Below are 12976 nucleotides of genomic sequence, written 5' to 3' on the forward strand. Positions count from 1 at the left end.
AATCTTTCTCCTCTTACCGTCAACCTATGCCTTCTGACTCCCCGTGAAAAGGATTCATCTTTGCCTCTCAGAGAACATCGAACAGCACAGAGCAAGAACAAGCCCTTTGGCCCACAGTGTCTGTGCTGAATGTGATGGCAAGTTAGTCCCCTCTGCCTGCACGTGATCCATATCCCTCCATTCCCTGCTTATCCTTGTGCCTATCCTGCAGCATGTTAAACACCACTATCCCATCCGCTTCCACCGCCACACCTGGCAGCATGCTCCAGGCACCCACCATTCTCTGTGTCAAATATTTGGCCCGCACATCTCCTTTAAACTTTCCCCCTCTCACCTTAAGACTATGCCCTCTAGTCTTTAATATTTCTCCCTTCGGTAAAGGACTAACCTATCTATGCCTCTCATATACTACGATCAAGTCTCCCCTCAACATCTGACATACCAAACAAAACAATCCAAGTTTGTCCAATCTTTCCTTGGAGCAAATACCCTCTAATCCAGGCGCCAATCTGGCAAGCCTCTTTTGTACCCTCTCCAAAGCTTCCACACCCTTCCTGTAATGGGATGACCAAAACTGCACGCAATACTCCAAATGTGGACTAACCAACGTTAAATGGCAACATGACTTGCTGACTCTTATACTCAATGCACAGACCATGAAGGTAAGCATCCCATACGCCTTCTTTACCACTCTATCTACATGTACTGGTACTGTCCGGGAGTTATGGACTTGGACCCAAAGATTCCTCTGTACATCAATGCTGTTATTAAGACTTGCTATTCACTGCATACTTTCTCCTTATATTCGACCTTCCAAAGTGCAACACCTCACACTTGCTCTGGTTAAACTCCATCTGCCATTCTCTGCCCATATATATATCATATGAACCTCTGATAAACCTCGGTGAGGGCACCTCTCAGTCTCCTATGCTCGAGTGAGGACAAATGCAGTCTTTCCTATCTCTCCTTGTAAGTAAAGCCTTCCATTCGAGGCAATATCCTTGTGCACGTCATCTGCACTGTCTCTCATGGTGCCACATGCTTGTACTCATCGGCTTCAGGAGGTGAGAACGCCACAAAATGAGCAAACGTCACACACAAAGTAAAACATTACGCACAACGGAAGAGTAGAATGCAGTCAATATGATTATTGTGTCGGGATCACACATCATCTGGGAAACAGGGGAAGTACTCAATGAAGAAGTAGGTTGGAAATTATGACTTGCAGTCAATACTGACGTCGATCCTGTGGAACAATTGCTGTAGTGAAGGCAGAATTGGCAAAGTTCCTCGAACAGAATTCCTGAAGGTCGTGTTCACACTGCTCCAGTAATTCAAGCTGAATGAGCAGTATTCACTCAGGGCCTGTAATAGCTTCCTGTTGACACTATTGACACTGCTTCTGCCATACAGTTCTCTTTAGTGTCTGCAAACTGTTTTCACACTGCTGTTGTATAGTAAAGTTCTTGTAACTGTTCTTGTACCGATGTAGCCACCAAAAACAGAATCTGGCACCAACAGCATTGGCACCGTTCTTACAGTCTAGTTCCTGCAGACAGAATTCACAATGCTCTTGAAATACAGTTCCTGCAAGTATTGACAACACTCCTGTAATAAAAAGAGCATCTGCAGTTCCTTCCTACACATTTTTTCCGCTCCACTGCACAATCTCCTCAAGGCATGCCAACTTTGAAGACGTTCTCCTCCTCTCCCTGACGAGTTCTGCAACACCCTCTCTCGCTGTGATTCCTCCTGCTCTCTGGCTCAACGACCATGTTTGAGCCCAGACTCACGACCACAGGAATCTGAAGAGGGGTCTCGCCCCAAAATGTCACCTATTCCTTTCCTCCAGAGATGCTGCCTGACCCGCTGAGTTACTCCAGCACTCTGTGAAACGTCACCTATCCATGTTCTCCACAGATGCTGCCTGACCCGCTGAGTTACTCCAGCACTCTGTGAAACGTCACCTATCCATGTTCTCCACAGATGCTGCCTGACCCGCTGAGTTACTCCAGCACTCTGTGAAACGTCACCTATCCATGTTCCCCAGAGATGCTGCCTGACCCGCTGAGTTACTCCAGCACACTGTGAAACGTCACCTATCCATGTTCCCCAGAGATGCTGCCTGACCCGCTGAGTTACTCCAGCACTCTCTGTCTATCTTCGGTGTAAACCAGCATCAGCAGTTCCTTCCCACACTCTCCTGCAATACAGTTCTGATGCTTGCATGGTGCTTCTGTGCTTTGTATCCACATTGCACTTTAAGTATTCACACTGCACTTGTGGATAATGCTCTTTGTGGCAGCGTTCAAAACGCCCGAGAAATAAACTTTCAGAAGCAGTATCACCATGTTATAGGAAAAAAGTTGTCAAGCTGGAAAGGGTACAGAAAAGATTTACGAGGATGTTGCCAGGACTAGAGGGTCTGAGCTACAGGGAAAGGTTGAGTAGACTGGGACTCTATTCCTTGGAGCACAGGAAGATGAGGGGTGATTTTATGCTCCATTCTCCTGCCTTCTCCTCATAACCCCTAACACCTGTGCTAATCAAGAATCTATCTATGCCTTAAAAATATCCTTTAACTTGGCCTCCACAGCCTTCTGTGTCCTTTAATTCCGAGGCTGTGCCCTCTGGTCCCAGACTCTCCCACTCGTGGGAAACATCCTCTCCACATCCACTCTATCCAGGCCGCTCACTAGTCGGTTTCAATGAGGCTCCTCCTCATCTAAACTCCAGCGAGCACAGGCCCATTGCCATCAAACGCCCATCATATGTTAACCCACTCATTCCGGGGATCACAGAGAAGGGTGTCTCTCTCACCTGAAACAGGGCTGTGGCCTAAAGGCTCTCAAACAGAGCAAGGTCATCGGCCGCAATGCTCAATATTCCCTGCAATGCAGGTCAGTATTGTGCCTGCTCCTGCAACACTGTTCCGCAGGCAGTACTCACACTGCCACCATCAAGCAGTTCATTTCAGCAGCATTCACAACTCGTGGTGGTATAGCCTCTGCAAGTAGTACTGATAATGCCTGTGTTCCTGTAAGCAGTGTTCAACAACCTGTACACTGACAAGGCTCCTGTAATAGAGTCCCTGCACGCAACAGTCACAATGCTCTCCCATGAAAACTCCTCTTGCTGCCATCGACACTGTTCCTGCAGATAGTAAGCAGATTGCTCTGATAATATAAATCCCAGTGGAAAACAGTGAACCTGCGTCAATAATAGCTCTGGCAAGCAGGAATGACCCCGTTACTGTAACACAGCTCCTGTAGCCAGTATTCAGTGGTCCTGTAACACAGCTTTTTGAGGCTTTATTCACATTGTCCCTGCACACAGTTAGTTACCACAGGCAGTTTTAACATTGCTCCTGTTACACTCTCCTGGGCAATTTTCACAATTCTCCTGCAACGTCATTCATACCTGTGGGCAGCATCCGCACTGCTCCTGGAGGCAGTTTCGTTATGCAGTGCTTGGTCACAGTGCTCCTGTTCCAGTAGACAGTATTAACTTGAAGTCACCGCCCCTGCTAAAAATAAAACCCCACATTGCTCCTGCACTACAGTATTGCGGGAAGCGTTCACACCAACCCTGCAAAACGGCTCATGGAGGCAGCGTTCAGACTGCTCATGAAATACAGTTAGTGCAGGCAGTATTCACACTGCTCCTGCAATACATGTCGTGCAGGCAGCACTGACAGTGCTCCTGTTATACAAACTGTGTGGGCAGTATAGCTCTTGTAATACAGTTCTTGTTGGCACTATGAACAGTGCTGTTGCAACACAGCTTTTGACGGCAGTATTCACATGGCTCCCGTAACACAGATCTTGTAGGCAGTATTCACATGGTTCTTGTAATACAGTACCTGAAGGCAGTATTCACACTGGTACGGTTTCTCTCCACTGTGAGTCCGTTTGTGTCGTTCCATGTGGTATTTCTGAATAAACCGCATGTCACATTCATCACAGTGGAATGGCTTCTCACCTGTGAAATCAAATGAAGAATCATCTAATGCATGTGTTTTTGCAATGTACAAAATCCTGTGATCTAAAATTACTTTTAACTTGAGCTGCAAATTCCTGCCCTGGCTCAGCTCGTGAATGGAAGTTTTAATTCATATAATTGGCTGGGAATTGAATCTAAACTCCAAGGGAGATAAACTACAATTTTTCCCCTTCCAAGTTTCTCTGCTCCTCTCTGGAGTTGCACACTCTTGTGAGGGTCCATTCCTAAAAAGCCCCTTTCTGCGCTTTGATGAAGCAGTGATTCTTCTCACGTGAGCCTGGACTACGACTGCTGACCAAACAATTCAACTGCATGGTCTGTGGTGCTGGGCCCCAGGTCAGTCCTGACCTGACCGTCACGTGTACGCGCTTTACAGCAAATCATAGCCCGTAGTCTTGGCTAATTTCTCCAGGGAAACTAAGACCAATCTTTAGTCACAAATGTTGCAATGGCTGCTATTCGTGCATGAAGCCTAATCCAAGGCTCAAAACTGAGTTATCTTGGTGGCCAGGACCACCATCGAAGGGATTTACACTGACTCAAAAAGGCAGCCAGTATCATCAGAGACCCACAACACCCTGGCCACACACTCATTTCACCCCTGCCATCGGGAAGAAGGTACAGGAGCCTGAAAACTGTAATGCCCAGGTTCAGGAACAGCTTCTTCCCTACAGCCATCAGGCTATTAAACACTACAACCTCTATTAAGCTCTGAACTACAAAGACAATTATTGTTATTATTTTGTTTTTTGTGTACGTATATGTGTGCGCACATGCGTATATGTGCGTGTGTGTGTGTGTGTGTGCTTGTGTGTGTGTGTGTGTGTGTGTGTGTGTGTGTGTGTGTGTGTGCGAGTATGTGTATATATACACACACTAGACTTTTTTTCTTGTTTATTATGTTGTTTGCAGTGCTCTATGTTTACATATTCTGTTGTGCTGCTGTAAGTAATAATTTCATTGTTCTATCTAGGACATATGACAATAAAACACTGTTGACTCTTTTTTTAACAGATGATGCCATCAGAAGTTCATATATTAAGTTTGGAAAAGTACCCAAAAACTTGCCCTGGCACATTGCCATGTTGCACTGTAAACTATAGAAAATGGGCCATTGTGAAAATTGTAATGCTACAGAATATTAGCATGACACTGAGGACGCAACATTTCAATATTATTGCAAGCTGCTGGGAATCTGGTGGTGTCACAATGATCAGTTTGTACTGGTACCAAGTGAAAGTCAACAATCAGTCTATTCCACTCAGTGAAGACAGAGACAAAATGCTGGAGTTACTCAGCGAGTCAGGCAGCAGCATCTCTGGAGAAAAGGAATAGGTGACGTTTCAGGTGGAGACCCTTCTTCAGACTGAGAGTCAGGGGAGAGGGAAACTAGAGGTATGAGAAGGTACAAACAAATCAGAGCCGGCACCGATGACCCAGGAAAGGTGGAGCCCACAAAGGTCCATTGTTGGCTGTGGACGAGGTGATACGAACAAAGGGATACGAACAGTGAAACTAGCGGGTCGATTAGGGTGGGGGAGGGACGGAGACAGAGGGAATGTAAGGGTTGCTTGAAGTTAGAGAAATCAATATTCATACCGCTGGGTTGCAAGCTGCCCAAGCGAAATATGAGGTGCTGTTCCTCCAATTTGCGCTGGGCCTCACTCTGACAGTGGAGGAGGCCCAGGACAGAAAGGTCAGTGTGGGAATGGGAGGGGGAGTTAAAATGTTTGGCAACCGGGAGATCGTGTAGGCCAAGGCGAACTGAGCGTAGGTGTTCAGCGAAACGATCGCCCAATCTGCACTTGGTCTCGCCGATATACAGGAGTCCACACTGAGAACAACTAATATAGCAAATGATTTTTGAGGAGATTCCACTCTGTGGCCTGTTATATTAAAGTAAAACAGTGAGAACTAGAATATGTCAAAATAATGAGGGCCCATCTGCATGAGACTATTGCACTGAGAGCTCAGTATCTGACAGGAGCACAATGAGTTTCCAAACCAATTAATGAAGTACTGTGTCTAATACATTACCATCATCAGACTGAGACTCTCTGTAAACTTCATTACACCATCACAATGATGGAATGGAACACTTTATTGCACATGTGACTAGGCAGTGAGATTCTTTGCTGCATATCCAACGTGTACAAATAGCAGCCACCTATGGCGCTGACAAAGTTACAAAGCACGCCGGCTCCCCCTGTTGTGTGTCCCCCCCCCCCCCCCCCCACAGTGGTTCCCCCACGCTGGGTCCCCATTGTCCTTTCTTCTCCCCCCCTCCCCAATTGTCCATTGTTCTCCCCCCCCACTCACGGCGGTCCCCCCCACGCCGGGTCCTCCATTGTTCTTTCCTTCCCCCTTCATGGTGGTCCTCCACGCTGTCATTGGCCGCCAATCGACCCATGAGGCATCGCCCGCCGTCACGAGGCTTCACCGCCGCCGAGGCCCCATCGTCACGAGGCTTCACCGCCGCCGAGGCCCCATCGTCACGAGGCTTCACCGCTGCCAAGGCCCCATCGTCACGAGGCTTCACCACCGCCGAGGCCCCATCGTCACGAGGCTTCACTGCTGCCGAGGCCCCATCCTCGCGAGGCTTCACCGCTGCCGAGGCCCCATCCTCGCGAGGCTTCACCACCGCCGAGGCCCCATCGTCACGAGGCTGCCGCCGCTTCACCGCCGCCGAGGCCTCACGGCTGTCGACGCCCCACTGCACGCCTCCGTGGACCCCAGCCGCGGGCTCCGTCGGCCGCTCCGCCAACCCGGACTCCGACCCGCGAGGCCCGGTTCCTCCGTCCGACACACAAGGCCCCGGCCGGGCCCCGACCCGGGCTTCTACACTGCGATTCGGAAGGCATCAAGACCACGGCGCCTCAATGAAGGCCTCCGGCTGCATTCCCAGTCCACAGCCGCAGCCCATCGGGAAGCCTTCTGGCCGCGCACCCGTCTTCAGCGTGTCAAATTTTCATAGAGAAGAAATAATCCATGATATTGACTTTCTGCTTTAGTGATACAGCGTGGAAACTTTGTCTGTGGAACTGATGCGCTACAATGCTGAGAACTATATTCTGCACTCTGTATCTTCCCTTTTGTTTTAGTTTTTAGAGATAGTTTAGAGGTGCAGTGCGGAAACAGGCCCTTCAAGTCCGTGCCGACCAGCGATCACTAGCACTATCCTACACAGTAACGGCAATTTACAATTTTACCATTGCCCTGCAAACCTGTACATCTTTGGAGTGTGGGGGGAATCCAGAGCACCCGGAGAAAACCTACCTGGTCACAGGGAGAACATACAAACTCCGTACAGACAGCAGCCGAGGTCAGGATCCAATCTAGATCTCTGGCACTGTAAGGCGACAACTCTACCGCTGCGCCACCGTGCCGCCTCAAATAGGCCCCAAATTAACATTGAAATAGGACCAAAATTACATTTCGACCGAGTCTGGACTATGACTACTGTGTATTAGTGTCACAACGAGGATGTGGGTACATTTCAGTGGTCCCACTGAGAGACTGACATCTCAAGAGTGTCACTTCAAAAGGGCTGCTAGATTATAGTCTTGGAATGAATGCTCTGATAATTTTGGGCCACAGGTGAAATTTTCCCAAGAGGATCAAACTGCAAGTCAGAGTTTCAGATCTCTTGAAGATTTGGTGAGGGAGGTTGAGTTGTGGTAGAGGGTAGGAAAATTGCCTAGAGAGAAGTGGGAAAGCCAAGTCTGGCGATGACAAGAGCAAGAATAATTGTTGGGAGTAGCAGAGGAGGTGAGGTGGAGTAGATGGGAAACATTTGCAGAGGAATATCAGTCTTTGTGATGGAGAAGATACAAGTTGATGTGTGGTATACCCAAGCTCGAGCCAGGGAGAGAGATCAAATTGGTGGAAAGGGAACAGCACTTGGGGAAAACATGATGACTTGAGTATTCGCAATGCAGATATCTATCATTCATCCAAGACACGTTAACAACCAAGCAGTCCAGCAGCACAAACACTGATGCAATTATGAATGACGAGGTTGAGGTGGGTGTTGCCAGCGAGTGTTGACCAGACGATTCATTGCCCCTGCAGAAACATGTCCAAAACTGGTGCTGCACTGGGGCTGTGCCAGTTTGCTCCAGTGCTGTTGCCGCAGGTTATATACACTCGAAAAGGCCATTTGCATTCATTTCCATGTTAGCGCAAGTTACAAGTGAATAATTTCATGTGGAGCACACACTGTCTCCACCTCTTATAGGCGAGGTGGCACCAAATGCTAACCAGTCAGTGGGAAAGACAATGTAGGACTATAATCGAGCCATCCTCAGTGTGGAAATACACGGGAAAGGGAATAACGTTTAGTGCAAGATAAAGTCCAGTAAAGTCCGATCATAGATAGTCCGAGGGTCTCCAATGAGGTAAATAGTAGCTCAGGACCACTCTCCAGTTGGTGATAGGATGGATCAGTTGCCTGATAACAGTTGGGAAGAAACTGTCCCTGAATCCAGACGTGTGTGTTCTCACACCTCTGTGCCTCTTGCCCGATGGGAGAGGGGAGGAGAGGGAGTGGCCGGGTTGAGACTGGTCCTTGATTCTGCTGCTGGCCTTGCTGGAAAGTCAACATTTTCACTGAGGGTGGAAAGGAGTAGTAATGCACGACTTGGGAGTTAGAGAGCACAGAAACAGGCCCCTTGGCTCAACTCATCCGTACTAAGTCGCCAACCTCAGCTAGTCCCACGCAGGTCACAGGGAGAACGTACAAACTCTGCACAGACAGCGCACGTCAGCAACTCTACCGCTGCGCCACCGTGCCGCCGATGATCAAGCAGACACCAGACATGTCTTGTAGATAGCCACACACGATTATATGCAGCATTGGTGAGTCCATGCACTTTTACCTCGCCTCCGGATTTCAGCTCTTTCATCCACGTAGTCGAAGAAACCGTGACGGACCCGCCATTGATGAACACAGGGATGTTCTCGAAGCCTCTCCTTCCTGGCAGCTGTTGATCGTCCACCACCATTCACAACACGATGTGGTGGGACGAGAGAGCTTCGATGTGATCCATTAATTATGGGATCACTCGAACGTCTATTGCATGCTCCTTGTGAGGTTTAGTACACGTCGTCCTGTGTTGCTGCTTCACTGGCTGTTACCTCATCAAGTTTATGCCCAGGCATGCTCTCACCATTATTTTCTGATCTCCTACTGAATCAGCATCGGCCCTTGGCCCAGTGAGAGATATACCAGGCAATAAAGTTAAGCATTGTGGAAGATTAAAATCTCCCCTTTTGGTAAAGTTGACACCTCTTGGATGATTTGCTTTGAGCTGTTAGATCTGCTATGACTCTATCCTATTGAGTCTGTCGCAATGGAGCAAGCCCAGTTTGTGAAACACGACGTTGCCTCCACAAGCATTATCAGTACAGGTGCTCCCCGGCTTACGATGCTTCGACTCTGCGATGGTGCAAACGGCAGCAACCCGTAGCTCGCTTCCGGCCACGTGATCACGTGTATTAAATGCATTTCGACGTACAATATTTTCGGTTTGCGATGGGTTTCTTGGAACGGAACCCCATCGTAAGCTGAGGAGCACCTGTAGCCACGCCGATAAATATAATAATCGGCAGAACCATTTGCCGCGGTCGCGGGGCCTTCCATCGCCCGGTGCAGCTCGGCCGCGGGACTTAACATCGCCCGGTGCGGCTCGGCCTCTGGACTTAACAGTGCCCGGTGTGGCTCGGCCGCCGGACCTAACATCGCCCGGTGCGGCTCGGCCGCAGGACCTAACATCGCCCGGTGCGGCTCGGCCGCTGGACTTAACAGTGCCCGGTGCGTCTCGGCCGCGGGGCCTAACATCGCCCGGCGCGGCTCGGCCGCGGGACTTTTCATCGCTGGTGCGGCTCGGCTGCTGGACTTAACAGTGCCCGGTGCGGCTTGGCCGCGGGGCCTTCCATCGCCCGGTGCGGCTTGGCCGCGGGACCTAACATCGCCCGGCGCGGCTCGGCCGCGAGACTTAGCTGCGTACGGCTCGGCCGCGGGGCCTTCCATCGCCCGGCTCGGCCGCGGGACTTTTCAGCACCCGGTGCGGCTCGGCCGCGGGGACTTCCATCCCCTTGCGGGGACTGTGCGGGTTGGTCGGGGACGAGCTGTCTGTCCGTGGGCGTGGGGAAGAGAGTGGAAGTTTTGTTGCCTCCATCACAGTGAGGGGGTGTTTGGAGTCACTGTGATGGACGTCTGTGTTGGGGTCATGTGTCTTGTGGGGTTTTTTTGTGTGACTGCTATGTAATTTCGTTCGGTACCTTGGTACCGAATGACAAATAAAGCTCTGTTGACTGTTGACTGTTGATGTTGTCATGTACATTTACCTCTCAACGTAGTTCCTCTGACCAGCCTGGCAGCGATGACCTTAAGAAATTGGTCAGCTTGGTCAGCAACTGCTACAGCGGCACTCAGGTTAGGAAAAGGGAACGTACAACGAGATCTGGGTGTCCTAGTGCATCAGTCACTGAAAGGAAGCATGCAGGTACAGCAGGCAGTGAAGAAAGCCAATGGAATGTTGGCCTTCATAACAAGAGGAGTTGAGTATAGGAGCAAAGAGGTCCTTCTGCAGTTGTACAGGGCCCTAGTGAGACCGCGCCCGGAGTACTGTGTGCAGTTTTGGTCTCCAAATTTGAGGAAGGATATTCTTGCTATAGAGGGCGTGCAGCGTAGGTTTACTAGGTTAATTCCTGGAATGGCGGGACTATCATATGTTGAAAGACTGGAGCGACTAGGCTTGTATACACTGGAATTTAGAAGGATGAGAGGAGATCTTATCGAAACGTATAAAATTATTAAGGGGTTGGACACGTTAGAGGCAGGAAACATGTTCCCAATGTTGGGGGAGTCCAAAACCAGGGGCCACAGTTTAAGAATAAGGGGTAGGCCATTTAGAACTGAGATGAGGAAAAACTTTTTCAGTCAGAGAGTTGTGAATCTGTGGAATTCTCTGCCTCAGAAGGCAGTGGAGGCCAATTCTCTGAATGCATTCAAGAGAGAGCTAGATAGAGCTCTTAAGGATAGCGGAGTCAGGGGGTATGGAGAGAAGGCAGGAACGGGGTACTGATTGATAATGATCAGCCATGATCACATTGAATGGCAGTGCTGGCTTGAAGGGCCGAATGGCCTCCTCCTGCACCTATTGTCTATTGCAACGATGAACTAAAATGCCCTACCTTGCTGAACTGAACCCGTCCTCTGCCCTGACTACTTGCAATGCTTCACTCCAGTGCTGTTCATTATGGAGAAAGACCATTTCATCAGCCGAAGTGAAGGCAGTTGTGTTAATCAGCACAAGGTTACAATGCTCATGTTGATCTGATGCCACAAGCTTTGGAGTCTTGTTGAGAATTTCCAAAGACCACTGCTGTACCTAAATAAGTAAAATGGCAACACAAATTTGGAAGAAAGGATCTTGCTGGATGAACTTACAAGAGCAGTCTGATACGATGACCAATATATAAAGGCTGTGGAAATGCAATTGATGTCAACTTTGTGGATATTCAGGAATCTTTGGCAAGAGACGGCTGGGCTCAATAAGTAGTTATGGAAAAATGAGAACGTGCAGAACTGGATAGAAAATTAAGAGCAAAGATCAAAGGCAGATGCAAAATGCTGCAGGTCTTGCAGCATCTCTGGAGAAAAGGAACGGGTGACGTTTCAGGTCGAGACCCTTCTTCAGACCGAAGAATCTGAAGAAGGGTCTCGACCCGAAACGTCACCTATTCTTTTTCTCCAGAGATCCTGCCTGACACGCCGAGTTACTGCAGCGTTTTGTGTCTATCTTCAATGTAAACCAGCATCTGCAGTTCCTTCCTGCACAAAGATTAAAGGCAGTTTCTTATAGCCACTGGAGGTGAACAGTAGTACGTCATCACACGGCTCAGTTAAGGCAACAAAACTGTTTATTGATTATTTGGTCAAAGATTTGCATCAAGATTTGTGAACAATTTTAAAATGGGACTGAAAATAAATAAGTCGGAGATGGAAGAAACTGCAAAAAAGACATGACTGGAGGAGCAAAAGCTGCAACAGGTGAAGAAAAAAGTCGCATAGTTCAAGGTGATATAATCAATTAAGATGTAGATCACTAGCACTTTGAATGCATGGGGCAAAATGATGGTCCTAGAGTATTCCACTGCCACTGTGGATGTGAAAGGATAGGACGATATCACAATGCATGCAATTGGGCTTAAAAGTGCCACAGTGAATACTGTGGAGTTTTAATGTCACACTGAATACTCTGCGGTATTAAGGTGTCATAGTGAGTGCCATACCAAAGTAACAATGTGTGCTGTGCAATTACGCAGTTTCAGTGAGTCAAGTGAAGTATTACACCACTTGGTATTTCAGTGCCAAAGTTAGTGCCGCAGGATATTCCGATGTTTTAATGCGCCAAGAGATGTTAAAATGAGTGCCATGGGATATTCCAATGTCAAACTGAATGCCATGGGAAGGTACACACTAGCCGCTAGTGCCAATGAGTTCAACTATGCCCCATTGAGTATGGGATGGTGCAGTATACCAAAAGTATACCACCATACACTGTGAGATACAACAGCGTTACAAGTCTGCCATGGTTTATGTCAATGTTCCAGTACATGTGGTGTGACATTACAGCGTGATAGTGTGGTTTTCCAATCTGTTGCTGAGTGCTGAGGGTGATCTCAATATAAGAAAGGGTGTTGTGTGATATTTCAGAACCACGGGCAAATTCGGAGGGTATTACAGTACGTGTAGGAAGAAACTGCAGATAAACCGAAGATAGGCACAAAAAGCTGGAGTAACTCAGCGGGTCAGACAGCGTCTCTGGAGGGAAGGAATAGGTGACGTTGAAGAAGGGTCTCGACCCAAAACGTCACCTATTCCTTTTCTCCAGAGATGCTGTCTGACCCCGCTGAGTTACTCCAGCTTTTTGTGTCTATCTATGGTGTTACAGTACGAGTGCCCTGG

General features: G+C 48.6%; 1 protein-coding gene across 4 annotated transcripts in view; it reads right to left on the reverse strand.

Moving 5' to 3' along the window:
• racgap1 (Rac GTPase activating protein 1) overlaps positions 1 to 12976 on the reverse strand; it is a 109781-nt gene that overhangs the window by 60466 nt on the left and 36339 nt on the right. For 3 of the 4 annotated variants that reach the window (XM_078431417.1, XM_078431419.1, XM_078431418.1), the window contains one exon: positions 3863 to 3981. The exons of the other annotated variant lie outside the window; for it this stretch is intronic. In XM_078431417.1, the coding sequence (XP_078287543.1) occupies positions 3863 to 3981 (119 nt within the window). The remainder of the gene's footprint in view (positions 1 to 3862; positions 3982 to 12976) is intronic. 4 annotated transcript variants of the gene reach the window in all.

This window comes from Rhinoraja longicauda, chromosome 42 (assembly GCF_053455715.1).
Source record: "Rhinoraja longicauda isolate Sanriku21f chromosome 42, sRhiLon1.1, whole genome shotgun sequence".
Lineage (NCBI taxonomy): Eukaryota > Metazoa > Chordata > Chondrichthyes > Rajiformes > Arhynchobatidae > Rhinoraja > Rhinoraja longicauda.